This window comes from Gastrolobium bilobum, unplaced genomic scaffold, assembly GCF_033153095.1.
Source record: "Gastrolobium bilobum isolate Gb01-03AN ecotype WA unplaced genomic scaffold, APGP_CSIRO_Gbil_v1 utg29535, whole genome shotgun sequence".
Lineage (NCBI taxonomy): Eukaryota > Viridiplantae > Streptophyta > Magnoliopsida > Fabales > Fabaceae > Gastrolobium > Gastrolobium bilobum.
This window is the reverse complement of record NW_026899139.1, coordinates 47084-63025: the sequence shown is the minus strand read 5'-3', so window position 1 is coordinate 63025 and position 15942 is coordinate 47084. Positions and strand designations below refer to the sequence as shown.

The window sequence follows — 15942 nt, the reverse complement described above, 5'->3', positions numbered from 1 at the left end:
GTGAACTAAAACTGGTAAGGAACGGAAAAATGCCAAACACCTACTTCTGAGAGCGTTCCTGAGGTGTAACCACAATGAAACTTCTCAGCTTGCCTTGATGTTGTAAGTACTGCTGAAGACAGATGAATTCTGCCGTCAAGGATCAAAACAGAATCACACACTCACCTCAACCCCATCATACACCATCTGGTCAATCAGAAAGAACAAGGAACGTACTCAACAATGAACCAAAAAGGGACAGAAGAAAAACAAAGAAAAAGGGGAACAACCATTCAAAAGAATTCAAGAAAACCAGAAAACCTTCCTCCAAAGGGGGAAAAAGGTTCAAGAAAAGGTGTTCCCTCAAAATAGAAAAAGTCCAAGTTCAAAGGCACAAAAGCTAAACATTCCTTGATCCCACAAATCAGGCCACCATTTCTTCCACAGTTCCATACACTTGCCCATCAAAGAAATCCTTGGAACGGAAGACATCTGTATTTCATAGGAACGCAACAGAAAGGCAAGTTCTGAAGAATCACATCCAGGAATGGACAGAGCAAACACCAACCCATGAGTGACAGTGAGACAAGAGATCAGCAATCTTCTCTTATCTGGGGACAGAATACTCTTACTGTTTACTATAAAGAGTAGTTCATTTTCTGAAAAGTTCATGATTGCTCACTGGCTCAAGTTCCTTTCTGTTATGCTATTCTTTTAAATTGGGCAGACAAATACAATATTTCTGAGTTGTTTGAGGACAACCAACAGTTTAGTTTTGGGGTGTTTGATGGGATGTAAATTCGTTCCCATCTAAGCCCATTTTGATGGCAAAATACCATACGTTCCCTCATCTGATGAGCAACTTCAGCATGAAAATCACTTGTTTTACACATTTGTGACAAAAACACAGTGGGGGAGCGGATGGTAACGTATTCCTTTAAAATATATTAAAAGGGGAACGGACTGAGACACATTTAATGCACCTGCTCCATTCATTTAATGCTTATGTACACTTTGCAGGTAACGTAGAGTTAAAGACTTCTAAAAAACAAGGCGGTGAACCAACTGAGCAGCTGGAAACGTGAAGAGCAGAGAATCAAGAGTTCTCATTGGCTGAAAATAGAAGCAAAACATGGGAAGGCCTGCAAACAACGGCTAATCATCACCAAACCCTGTTCCATTCAGCAATTCACGCAAGCTTCCATACTCTGCTGCCACCGTCCCATCCCCTCATTCAAGCAACTAGCTCCAAGGGAATTACAGTCTTGCCATTCCTCTTCCAGCTATAAATAGGACCTCCCTCACACAAAAACATCATCGGATTCTGGAGGGATTAAAGTCCAGAAGGAAGAAGATCACCTAGTAGTAGTAGTAGTTAGTAACTTAGTTTAATTTTCAGTTGTAATTATAGTTAAGCGACAACCCCTCTTCCCTTCTCTGTAAACAACCATCAAGACTCCTCAAGAGCAATTACCCATCTTTCTCCATTTTCTGTTTCTTTTTGTAAACTGTCTTTTAAATTAATATAAGTGTTTTTCTCTTCGTTCCAAACGTTATCTCTTGACTGAATCTCGGGTCTATGTGATTTCAGAGTAGAATAATTATGTTTAAACTATCAGCCATGAGCTGAACTATCTGTGGAACGGGTAAACTGTGAAACTCTTAAAGAACTATTTTCAAAACTCTTGACCGAAGCTATTTGTATTTATTTGGCTAAGTAAGCTATATTCATTATGCGCCAATGGAAATTGGGTACATACTGAGAAAGGAACTTCCATAAGGAAGAGATTTCAGACAGCTTAGCCATTGGGGGAAGGTAGATGTCATGGCAAAAACGCTACTGGTCACCTTAGGAGTAAGGGGCCAACTCGTCCATTTTAAGATTCTGAACTAAGTACCTGTTGGAGTCAAGGGAGCCGTAGTTTTCTAATTACTTTAAGCGAAAGCGATGCTTGATAATAATATACATCGAGAAGAGATCAGTGACAAATTTTATTTTATTTTTTGAAAATATTACAATCGGTTATCGCTTCGCGACTAGTCTAATTCGGGGGCAAATCCAGGGTTAAAGCTTTAAATTCCTCCCAAATGTGGTACTTGAAAGGATCGAACACATGCTCTCACCCCCACATGCTCAGCTCTCATGTGCTAACTGAGCTACCACCCAGAGGCGGACTGACGTTGTTGCCTTTGTCTGCACATGCAGACACAGAAATTTGAGAATATTTTTTATTTTTTATTTTTTTCAAAAGGGTGAGTGATTTAGGTCAAGTAAAAAAAAATTAGAAAAATTGAAAAGAAAAAAGTAAACATAGGTCCAACCATAGTAGTTAAAATCGGGATTTCTTTTTTCTTGTTTATATTTTTTTAATATATTTAAATTTTTCTTTAAAAAAAAACTTGGAGAGCACTACCCCTAAACCCCCACCTTAAGAATGCACACATAAAAAAAAAATTGTGGGTCCGCTCTTGCTACCACCATTTGGTAGTGACAATTTTTAAGTCACCACTCACGAGCCATCTATAACCTGTTGTGTAATGTGAAAAGCACTGAATATCTAATAATCTTTACATCTTACCTGCTCAATTAATTGGGTACGAAATGCTAAAGATTGGTGTCCTTGCTGCGCTCTTTGTGCGTGCTGGAATATCTCTTCATCCGTTTCATAATAGTTGAATATCATACCTTATTTTAGCTACAATTTTACCATATGTTGCTTTTGTTTTAATCCAACTTCCAAACTCATGTATTATACATGAAATGATACTTTCGTTTTCTTGTTTTGTTAAATGCAAGTAATTAAATTTATTCATCTGCGTGTGAAGTCATTTTTCAAAGAAAATTGACATGAAATTCAATTTGAAATATTTAAATTTCAGATTTTTTTTGTTATGATGAACAACATAAATTAAATAGCATTTTAATAAAACATTTTGGTTTTTTTCTCTCTATCACTTCTTTTAAAATAATTAAAATATATTTTTAGTATTTTTAAAACATATTAAACATAAAAAAAAATTACATGTCACATTCTATCTCATTTTAATACCTTATCTTAGCATACCAAAAAAAAAAAAAAAACTTATCTTAAGAACTCATCCATTAACAAAGGCATAAAAATATTTTAAAAAGCATTATTTATTTGTTTCCCCTGTGCAATCAGCAAAGTTTATTCCACACATAAAATTACTAATCAACAGCAATGAACAATTGTTATCACTATTGTGAAACCGGTCGGGATGATCCAAAATCGGGCGAATTGGTCAATGGATTGGTTAGGGTTAAATATTGGACTAATCATGTATCAAATTTGGTTAAATTTGGTGAAATTCGGTCAAAATTAGTGATCCAGTCGGATCATGTATCTTTATAAAAATATAAAAATATAAAAATAAAAAATAAAAATTATTTCATTTTGTCTGAAAAAATGAAGAACTCATCTTAATTTTTTTTTTTTGTAATTTTATTTGCTAGTATATTCTTCTATAATGACCTCAAATTTCAGCTTTCAATACTGAAGCAATTTGCGGAACAATAAATTAAGAGAATGTGACATATGTTATTTAAATTTAAATAAATTTGAAACATATTAGTTCAATGTCATTAATAGGTACGATTATGAAAATTTTGAGTTACAATTTAAATTGACATAGTAATAATGCATATTTTTATTTATTTATCCTTTTTGAACTTATAAAAAATGTGATTGAATAATTTGTGAGCTTATTACTAAATTTTGTTTATCTCATTTTAGATATAGCAAAAATAATCAAATTTATACATTCATATTTATATATATTTGGATCAATCGGTTGATCCAGTACCCCAACTAAGTTAATGATCGAGTCGAATTTAATAATATATTTAATAACACTAATTGTTATGATAATTTTTTATTTTAAGAAATTGTCGTTGTTGTGACAATTTTCGTATTAAAACTTAAAAGAATAAGAAAGGGCTATCGAAAAGCTGGATACCCTCAGCCTCAAAAGAAGGGGGCCCGCAGAAACATCACGTGAAGACAACGTGAACTCCGACAGGCATGTACATAGTCAACACGTAATGGACATGTGGGCCCTCACCTGTGGAAAGTGGAAACAACCCCCGCCATCACTGCAAGCTCGCGCAACCGTTTTCGCCGTCGGTGCCGCCCCTCTAGTTTCAAAACAAAAATTTGGTAAAAAATGTTTGTTGTACTGTTAAAAAATATATATTACGATTATATATATATATATATATATATAGGGACAAGATATTCTTACAGCGGTGTAAGAGTTAGAAGTCTTACACCCAATCTTGACCATTGATCCACTTGTATCCAATGGCTCACATTACTAAAAATTTAGAGCCCTTAGATATAAGTGAGATCAACGGACAAGATTGAGAGTGTAACTTACATTGGTGTAAAATGATTCTGACCCATATATATATATATATATATATATATATATATATATATATATACATACAGGGGCAGATATCCTTATACCAGTGTAAGAGTTAGAAGTCTTACACTCAATCTTGACCATTGATCCACTTGTGTCCAATGATTCACGTTACTAAAAAATTAGAGCTCTTAGATATAAGTGGGATCAACGGACAAGATTGAGAGTGTAACTTACACTGCTGTGAAATGATCCTGATATATATATATATATATATATATATATATATATATATATGGACTTAACATTTCTGCAGCAGCCGTAGATAGTGTTATCTACAGCTGACACAGAAAAGTGGGCCCACGGCTTTTAAAAAAAAAAACTCAGGATCCGTTGTCGTATCCTAGGATTCGTACGTGTATCCTTGCTTGCTGTAGGTACAGCTGCAAAAATTATTTTGCTTATATATATATATATATATATATATATATATATATATATATATATATATATATATATATATATATATATATCAGGATCATTTCACAGCAGTGTAAGTTACACTCTCAATCTTGTCTATATATATATATTTATAGGGTTTTCTTCTTCTTATGATGCATGACACAAATTGTCTCATGCAACACACAAAAAAGTAGGTGGAACCAATTTTTTATTTTCTCTCTCCTATTTTTAGAACCCATTTGGATGAGCTTTTTTTCTTCAAAAGCTGCTTTTTTTAAGAAAAAAAAAACAATTCTCAAAAAAAGTCTGTTTGAATGATTGCTTCTAAAAAAAGCAGAAGTAATAAAAAAGTCAAAAATCTACTTTTTTCGGAAGCTAAAAATTTTAAGTTTTAAAAAAAGCAGAAGTCAAAAGCCAAATAATTTTTTCAAAAATCAAATATTTTTTTTAAAATCTAAATAGCTGTAACTTTTATAGGAAGTACTTTTAAAATAAGGAAGTGATAAAAAAGACTTTCTTAAAAAGCCAATATAAACGAGCTCTTAATGGGTTCCACTCACTTTTTGTGTGTTACATGAGACAATTTGTCGCCTCTTAATGGGTTCCACTTACTTTTTGTGTGTTACATGAGACAATTTGTCGCATGCAACATGAGACAAATAAAAAAAAAAAAAATATATATATATATATATATATATATATATATATATATATATATATATATATATAGGTAAGATCCTTTGACACCAGTGTCAAATTTGAAGTTTGACACCTCATCCGAAAGTCATTAGATCAAAAAAGATCAATGGTGTCACATGCTTACAAATCAGAGTCGTTGATCTTTTTTGATCCAATGACTCTCAGATGAGGTATCAAATTTCTATTTTGACACTGGTATCAAAGGATCCTACCTCATATATATATATATATATATATATATATATATATATATATATATTACACTCTCGTTGCTTGTTGTATCTAAGGATATAATATTATGTTTATATTTTTATACTTATTTTATTTATTTATTTTTAACACTGTTCATTAAAATTTTAGGAGAAAAAAATTGTGAATGCTAATTGAAATTCTAATATAATATGTTGACGACGCACAAGTATGAAAAAATAGACATAATATTCTATCTCATAATATTGTCATATTTAAAAAGGGATAGAATATTGTGACACCCAAGTTATGTTACACCCATGTGACACCCAGTCAATCTCACCGTTAGATCGCTTATGTTGATCTAACGGTTATATTTAAATCCATCTTTGTATGGTCATGATTTTCCAAATTTAATATTTTATATTTATTTCTACCTTTGTATGGTTATGATTTCCCATATTTAATGCTTTCACTTTAAATTTGGGAAATCATGATCATACAAAGATGGAAATAAATATAACCGTTGGATCAACATAAGCGATCTAACGGTGAGATTGACTGGGTGTCACATGGGTGTAACATAACTTGGGTGTCACAATATCCTATCTCATTTAAAAATAACGCTAATGATAAGTATACATAATATTATTTATAACAAAAAAACAAAAATAATTATACTTGAATTTAATATTAAATTAATTACATAATATTTCAAATATAAATTAACTATTGTTTAATGTAAGATTAATGAATTGGGTGGTTGTGTTGAATTTTCTTTACGGTTGTTTAAGGTGTTTAACTAAGGGTTTTATAAGAGTTATGTTGTAGAAAAAGTGATTGTGCAATATTATAGAGATTCGTTTTGCGTGCTTTAGTTTTTTTTTTTTTTTGCTTTAAAAAGTGCAAGTCGCACAAAATATTGTATGTGTAAAAAACTTTTTTGTGTCATGTTAAAGTACAAAACAAAAACCCTTAAACTAATTACTCCTCCACGAGTAGTGGTTTATCTCTAGAGATTCCGACAGCACATACAAGATGTGGAGTAATATATAAAAATGAAATATTCATAAATAAGAACACGAGTCCCTTATTTGTACGAAGTATGAACAAATATGGAGAACATTCTGTTTACCAAAAAATAAATAAATAAGAGTTTGCTTTTTCTGTAATTACTGCAGATAACTTATTTGCAGTAAGCCCAATACGACGTCATTTTGAGACAGAAATCATGATATTTTTGTAATTTTAATTTATTTCAGGGTTATTATAGTCTTTATAATTTAATTTTTTAATTTTTCAATCCTAAAATGACGTCGTTTTGAAAGTAAATGCAGATAATTTATCTGCATTAACTGCAGAAATATTTAAAAAAAAATAAATATATGGAGAACATTCTTGAATATATTTATGTATGGAATAAAACGGTTATTGCAATTTATCATGTTGCGAATTGAGAGAATTACATAATGAGACATTATTATACGTAAAGGAGGAAAATATTGATGATATAGATATATATTTCTTTTTGGTATTCGATGATATAGATATATTTTTTATTTTATTTTTTTGTATGTTACAGGGAATAGAACACACAACCACACACTTACACACACCCACACCACTAGGCTAGCCCTAGTGGATTTGATGATATAGATATTTTGAACTATTGTAAACATGAGTCACCTAAAAAATTCAAACCAAATTACAAAAAAAAAAAAAAGCAAACCAAAATTTTAGAACAAACTATATGTATAATTATATTATTCATGTTATTTTTTAAATATGATGTACTGATTTGTATTATGATAATTCATCGAGGGGTGTTTGGTACAAGCTTTTTTTTTTTAAATTGATGAAGAAGTATGAGTGGGTATTGGAAAATACCATATTTGGTACAAGGTTTACAAAAATAATTCTAGTAAACTATGTTGTCCATTTATTCAAATTTGTGTTGAAATTGTAAAGAAAAATACTCTTCCAAAATACCACTTCAATGTGGTATTTTGGGATAAGGGCAAGTGAAAAAATGAGATGGACCAAAATGACCTCCCATCATATAAAGTCAGTTTGTACATATCTCGTGTTGTTTTCGTAATTTATACTTATTATCTCATCAATATTTTATCTTCAACCAAACTTAAACTCAGGAAATTTAATTTAATTTTTTCGATAACATTTTGGCATACCAAACAATTTTTTTTTAACTTTTCTACCAAACTCTTTTTTCTATCATATTCCTAGTAATTATATTTCCCTGATAAAAAGAAATTATCCTCTACCAAATGTCTTCTAAAATTTAAATTGTTTCTAAATAAACTTAAATGTAATAAGGAATATGTTATTTTATTTATTTATTTATTTTGTCTATCTATGTCTATTATTTTCTAATACCATTAAAATAGAATCTCAATAAAAGATAAAAAAATAAAAAAATTAAAATTCTGATATAATAATATTCGAAAGTAATACATAAAAAAATTTAATAGATAAAATAAACTATCACAAATAATAATAGGAGAATACATAGATATGTCTCAAAAATTAGGAACAGTGGTCAAAATATCACTGTTCATCAACTTTTTAACCTAAATGCCACGCGAATAGTGTTATTTCTCAATCTGCAACGGAAGCAAAATCGCTACCCGGTGTAGCGAACTCAGTTTGCTGACGTGTCATGTTTTTAGTGGACACCAAGTTCGCTACACAGGATAGCGAACTTCGTATATATATTTTTTTTTCACTTGGTACTTGTTAACCACTAGAAATGTGATACGTCAGCAAACTGAGTTCACTACCCGCTGTAGCGAACTTGCCCCCGTGGCAGATTGGAAAATAACACTGTTCGCGGGATATTTAGGTAAAAAAATTGATAAAAAGTGATATTTTGGTAAGTGTTCTCAAAAATTACTCATGAATGGTCCCGGAGCCACTTTCCTATTTTTTTTTATTGTTTTTTCCCACTCGAGAGCGGTAGGATTGACGTGGCATTGAGATCCGCGTTGAAACAGGACAAGAAGTACTCAAATCGCGAGGTTGACGTTGATCTAATGACTGAACAAATGATGACACCCTTCAAACCCACGCTCCGTATCATGAGCCTGTAAAAAGCCCATCTCTTCTAACTTTTTCTTTGCTTTTCAAATTGAAAATACCGTACCCTCTCGTGGAAGTGGGTCCTACTCTGCAACCATTTGCTATATTTTCTTTTAATTATTACCATTTATTTTATCCGTAAGCTAAACACTATTTTCCGCTATAAAAAATTGTTCATCTAGTGACATTTTCTTTTAGATTTTAGATTTCACCTGTCCAAATGAGCCAAATAAGTTCGAATTCAGAAAATAAATATAAAGCTGAAATCGAATTAATAGGAATCATTAGGTTTACGATAACGACTAATATTAAAAAAAAAAAAACAATGATCCACTTGTCACTAAAAATTTATTACTCTTACAATTAATTTAATTATCGTTAATTTTTATTAATTCAATAATTATAATTTATTGAAAATTAATATGAGTCATATTTATTAATTAATTTTTAATTTTTAATAAATTATAACTGTTAGATTAACAAAAATTAACGATGATTAAATTGATTGTAAAAATAATATAATTTTTAGTGATAAATATATACTTCCCAAAAAAAATACTAATTTCCGTTGTTTTAAAAAAATAAAATCATGTACTAAATAAAAAATAAATAAACTAGGAACAAATCAGCTATAGTTAAGGTAAGGTGAGGTAATGTACTAAAAAAAAAAAGGTAAGGTGAGGTAATCATAGAAAGAGCACTTCGCATGTCTGCTATGTACCAAAAGCACAACAATGCCGGCGACGTGTCTGCCAGATCTCCGCCAACCACTCATCTTTGAAAAAACAATAAAAATAAATAAATAAATAAATAAACACGTTTAAGTAATGTTCTGTTTGGTTAATGGGAAAATCTATTGTGTTCTTCTTTCCTTTTACTTCTAATCAGAGTATCAGACAAACAAACAGTAAAGACAGAAACAGCAAGAAACAAATAAAATGAAATGAAAAGTTTCGATTAATATGAGAATCCTATTATACATAAAAAGTTAACAGCAACTGCGAGAACAATAGTCAGAAACTATTGAAAAAAATAAAAAATAAAAACAAACAAAGGCTTGTTATTTTTTTTGTTAAATATAATCAATTTACACTAATCACGCTTGTTATGGTTATAATCATCACCACCAACAGCAACAAACTCATTCATCATGTCAGATACTATCATCATCTTTCGCCGGCGATTCTCTAAAACGCGGTCGCCGGATCAATCATCCTCCGGTGAAGCAGGGGCATTAAGGTCAAGATCTAACAGACTCTGATGTGGGACCCGCTCGTAGTTCACGACGGAGGAGGAATCGGAGTCGCTCTGTGCTCCGCCACTAACTGCCACCGGGAGAATCTCAGCACGAGCAAACGCGTCGAAGAACAACATCGGTCGAGCCACCGGGAACATCAGCGCGCCGGCGACGGCGAATGACGGAGGAGGAGAAGAGGATTCAAGGGTGCTGCTCTGGCTGGGACTGCGCGTGGAGTTGTTCACAATGAACTCGGATGCGTTGGGAAAATTGGTCTTCGCCCTCGCGCCTCGGAACTCACGCGCCGCCGCGTCGTACGCACGCGCCGCTTCCTCTGCTGTGTCATATGTGCCTAGCCAGACCCGGGCCTTCTTGCCAGGGTCGCGGATCTCGGCGGCGTAACGGCCCCATGGTCTCTTCCTGACGCCTCTGAATCGGATCTCTGTGGCGAGGTGGGTCGGGTTGGGTCCGGCGAGAATAGCGGTGGCACTGCCCATCGGAGCCATTGTTTTGAGTCTTCTATTCACAGACAAGAACAATCTGAGAGAATATTATTCTAAGATGGAGACAATGTTTGAGGAACGAAATGAAGTTTGAGGGGGCGCTTTTATAGCTCAAGATGGAGAGAGTATGGGCGTGCGTGTCCGCGTGAAAAAGCCACGCTCCTTTTTTTGTTGTTACACAATGTGAGCACTTGCGTGCATATTTATTTCTCCCACTCAACAATATACTCCTTTATTAGTCTAAACTCTTGTCACTTCTTTTCTTTTTAGATTTACAAAATTAAATTATTGTTTTCTTAACACATGACAAAATGTTCATATCACATATCTTATTTTTATCTCTTTAAATAATTTCCCGTCATTATTATAACGTAATTCTCTCATGCTTGACATGCATATTCATTAAGATGATGACTCATCACTAATTTCAGAATCTCTTTTGTGTATTTACATTTTTGCTTTAAAAGGAAATAAATTTTGGTCATTTAAATCATATACTCCCCTATATACCTCTCTGTACCCAGAGCATTTCATAAATGAACACACCGTCACCTCTTTTCTCCATATACAAGCAAAAATCACCATTCAAACACATAAATTGACACCTTTAGAGTTCCAATAGGATAGGATAAAAGTAAATATAATAAATGGGCTAGATAAGAGTAAGAAAAGATAAGAGCTTCATAAACTCATATCATATCTTGTGTTTGATGTGCATTAGTATGATATGATTCTATTATCTCATCCTATGTTTGAAAAGGATCAAATAGTATCGAGATATGATACAAATAGACAAAATTACCTTATATAAAAAAATTATATATATATATATATATATATATATATATATATTAAATTGATTTCTAAGCTATTTTTTTGTTTGACTAATTTATATAACAGTTATTATTTTAATTTTTTTAAAAATTAAAAAACATAATTTTGAATAAAATATATTCCAAAGCATAAAATCATTACCAAATTATAATCCATATATTAATATTTCCAAGCATATATTGTAATACCCCTGTTCTATACCGGTTTATTATCATTACATATGGTATTAAGCACAATTACAATTACAATAGTTGAATTTAAATATGGATAAATTTTTCTTTTTTGTTAATAAATATTTTTTTCACTTAAAACTCTTTTCGTAATTAGAACAATTCAAAACTATAATTATAACTCTTACATTAATTAGAAGCATCGTACATTGCTAAAATATAACATGTATTGCTTACAATTCATTACCACATAGTCCCCATATACTAACATGGCACAAAACTCACTTTATTCGTACTTGCACTAAACATACAATGTTGTTTTAGAAAAGAATATTGTCTAAATCTACTGCTAGTCCTATAATTTTAGTATGTTAAACTATACCTCTTGGAATTTTCGAAAAGGTATAACATTAACCATTTGGTTAAGTATAGCTGGAGTTATGAAACTCACGTGGTAAGTGCTTCAACCAAACTTCTAAAAATAAAACATTCAATTTAAATCTAAATTGGGATTGTTTTACTTACCCAATGATCCTAATCTTTTACTATGTTGTATATCTTTAAGTTAGCTTCGCGCAGGTCTAAACCGCACTCGATTTGGAGCTGGCTAGCTTAAGTTATGAAATTTCTACGAAAAGGTGTTGAAACTAACAGTAAGCTGGACCTGGTAGCGCCAAAGGACGAGTTCGCTGCTATTTTCTGGCACTAGGAGCGGAAAATACGGCGCCAGCATCGCCAAATTTCATTTTATCACTGTTTTATGGCGCTAACAGCGCGACCATGGCGCAAGGAGTGCCGCGAAACAAGGAACAACAACATGCTTTGGTATTTCGGCCATAATTAGAGTTACACTTGTCCAATTGACACCATCTTGGTTTTGTTGAAAAGATAAAAGAAAGATCTATAACTTTCATGCAGACCAAGATTACAAATCTACCATATAGGATTTGAAAAATGGATCGCAAGGCTAGATATTTTTATATTTGGATTGTTTCCTAACCAAATGTCTTCCTTTCACCTAATTGACATTTAACAATTTTATCATACTTGAATTCTAACTAATTCCAAGGCTTAATACATATACGATTGGCATCACAATATCAAAATAGGCTTAAGAGTTCATCATATAAACAACAATCCATGTTTACATCTATTTCCAAAGCATATAAATGGTTACAAAATACCTCACTTGGAACTTGACTATTACAAAATATATGATCGATGTCCTTTGTATGAATCAACGACATGAAAGATACAAGAGAACCATGACCATAGGCTAAGTCCCTCTATTCATCACATTACATATCATGTACCAAATGTGACTACAATATATAAACAACAAAATAGCCAACAACTGCGACATATAAAAGACTATGGTCTACATTGACCTCCTATCAATAGATGCTCATGCACCATTAGTGCCAGTACCTGAAAGGCGGATCCCATAATCATGTAGTGAGATAAACATCTCAGTAAATTAGGGGTCATTTGAGAATTTCTCCACCCCAAAGTTCACTTCAGGCATAACAGCTATAAACAGAATAGTACAAGATATATGTATTCAAGCAATGTATATGAATATCCATACAATCCCCACACGAGGTGAGATAGAAATCTCGTCAAGTCATTTCATTGGTCCATCAGCCATCAACAGAAGGCCCATATATCTAATTCCACTGGCCAGGGAACATAAGTGTATACATTATGCAAGAAACTTTGTCTTGCAACATACCAAGTATAAGACGATTCATCTTATACATCACTCACATAGTATGCAACACACCACACAATATGCCTTAGGGACTATATCTTGTGTAGAGCACAAAGTAAACACATATCATGCATTATATCACAATTCATTGCAATTCCATATACCACATAAATCACAACGCTTTCAGAGCTTGGTGGAACAGAAAAATGATAAATCCCAAGGTTCAAAAGCTTACATTTCTAAGCTCTCTACCAATATGATTTCCTTCATAAACAATCCGATCAGAAATGAATTTTTTGTGTATTAATTAGTCAGGCTGTTCATGCTGGAAAATTCATGTTTCCATGGACTAAATTGTGTTTCTATCTATTGGAATTTGATTAGAATAATTAAATAGTTAATTTAAAGTGTAAAATCTTGAGGGTTTTTTTATATAGCATTCGGCCCTTTGATGGAAAAAGGGTTAAGTTAATCATGATATTATGGAAGATTAGGGGTTATGTCTTAAATAGTGTGTTGAATTTTTGGTGTGGCATGAATTCTCAAGTAAGCACACATTGATAACAGACTAAAGTAATGAACTTTAGCATATTTGTAGCACTAAATTAGCCCTAATGGGTATTCATTGTTATTGATGGATAAGTCAGGTTTGAATCAAGTGACATTGGGCTTTCGTATCAGAGTTTGGAAGGTTGTGTTTAGCTATCTTGTATCATAAGTAAGCTTATTTTGGAAAGCTTTGATAGGTAAGCTTTTAGTTTAGAAGTTTTCTCCTTATTTGTTTGTTCTACCATAGTCCAGTATAGGTAATGGTTCAAATGAGTGTATGATTGGTTGTGTTAGATATTTGGTATGTGTTCATACATGTGCATTCATATACACAAGTATGTAAATGATGTGATGTATTTATTTCAAATAGACAAGTGTACAAGATATTATTATGTGAATTGTATAGTATCAAGTTATCAACTGGGAAGTACAAATTCTTCCATAATAATGACAATTGGGAAGTACAAATTCTTCCGTAACAATGACAAAAGGGAAGTATGACTTCTTCCATATTGATATCATGTAAGGAGTACAAATGCTTCTGTAATAATTCAGTTGGTATTATATTGACAAGATTACATGTTGTATTGTATGCTATATGTCTGACCTTTCATGCATAAAGTGAACTCTTGGATGGAGACTACTCCATAAACCCAGGATTTACTGAGATTCATTCTCACCCCGCATTAAGGGGATACATTTCAGGTACTTCATCATCAATAGATGAGCCCTTACAAGGCAAGGGACCAATGTAGAGAGCATAGAAGAGTTAGCATGAGTAGACACTTAGTCATTTTGGATGACTATATAGACATGTTTTGTAGTGCATGACGTACATGATCATGCATATTTATAGTTTATAATCATTTTGAGAGGCATGTGTTGCCGATGTACAGTTATGTATCTATGACAGGACTATGTGTATGTGTGTATGTTGTCAAGTCAAGTAGTTGATATTTGTAATAGCGTGGAGCCATATTAAGGATAGGTACATTGGTTGGACTTTTCTGTATTTCAGGACAAGATAAGATAGAGGGATTTAATCCTCAGGTTAGTCTAATTTACAATTGTTATGCTGTCTGTTAAACACTATATGAAATGGTATAAATTATCGTATTCGGATAGTTATTGGTCATTGATTATGATCACATGGAATTCAATTTGAAATCTTGTACAGGTATTAGACTATGCAGTTTATTGAAACAAGACATATAGATATAGCAAAGTGTAGGATATAATTAAAAAGAATATAAAGAGTCGTCCTGCGAAATTACATTGTGTAATTGAGAAAACTTTATTAAGTCTTCCATTATGATAATTAAGTTCGATGTGTTTTTATTACCATGTGTTAGTTAACAATATGATTTTCAAATTGGGGTGTTACATCTCCCATGTCTCCTCAACATCGTTGCTTATCTCCTCCATCGTTGGTTCACCATTGCTTTTCTTCCTCCTCCACCATTGGTTTGTCTTTGTTGTTCTGTTCTCTCCTCGATGCCATCGTTGTTCTTCCTCCTTTGCTCCGGCGGTCTCTTTCGGTCTCCCTCCCTGTAGACGCTTCTCGGTCATCGCTATTCTTCCTCTTTTGCTTCGGTCAGTCGCGATTCTTCCTTTCCTCCTTGCCTTCGTGTGTATGTAACTGTAAGTGAAAATTGAATCGTTCCTTTTTCTTATTTCATATAATTTTTTTTTATTTTGTATTATGTTTATGATTTATGCTTTTGTTTTTATTTTTGCTATTTTCTATCTTGGTTTTTTTTATGTTATGTATTTCTTAAATTTTATGATTCTATATTTTTTATATATGATTTTGTTTTTAATATGATTATGTTTTTAAGTTCTATTTTTAATTTTTCGTTTTAATATGATTATGTACTATTTGTTTTAAATATGATTTTTTTATTTTTAATATGATTATGTTTATAAATTCTGTATTTAAAATTTTCTATTTAATTTTTAATATGTCCATAGATAATATATTAGTCATTTTGAATTTTGTCTGATTTTCGATTTTGTGTTGTTTATGTTGTTTTGAATTTGATAGAATGGACTCAAACATAAATCAAAGCAATAGTTCAATATAGTCCAATGCACAAAATGTGGACACTAAAGTTGAAAACTTGAACA

General features: G+C 32.1%; 1 protein-coding gene across 1 annotated transcript; it reads right to left on the bottom strand.

Annotated features, from left to right (window-relative positions):
• Nucleotides 1-9870: 9870 nt before the first annotated feature.
• Nucleotides 9871-10661, bottom strand: LOC133287556 (ethylene-responsive transcription factor 4-like). The gene has a single exon (XM_061485187.1). It carries the CDS (start codon nt 10552-10554, stop codon nt 10018-10020), a length of 537 nt encoding a protein of 178 aa, XP_061341171.1. The 5' UTR covers nt 10555-10661; the 3' UTR covers nt 9871-10017.
• Nucleotides 10662-15942: the final 5281 nt, after the last annotated feature.

Bases quoted from the DNA above. Each gene is read 5' to 3' on its own strand.
- LOC133287556 (XM_061485187.1), bottom strand. From the start codon at position 10,554: ATGGCTCCGATGGGCAGTGCCACCGCTATTCTCGCCGGACCCAACCCG.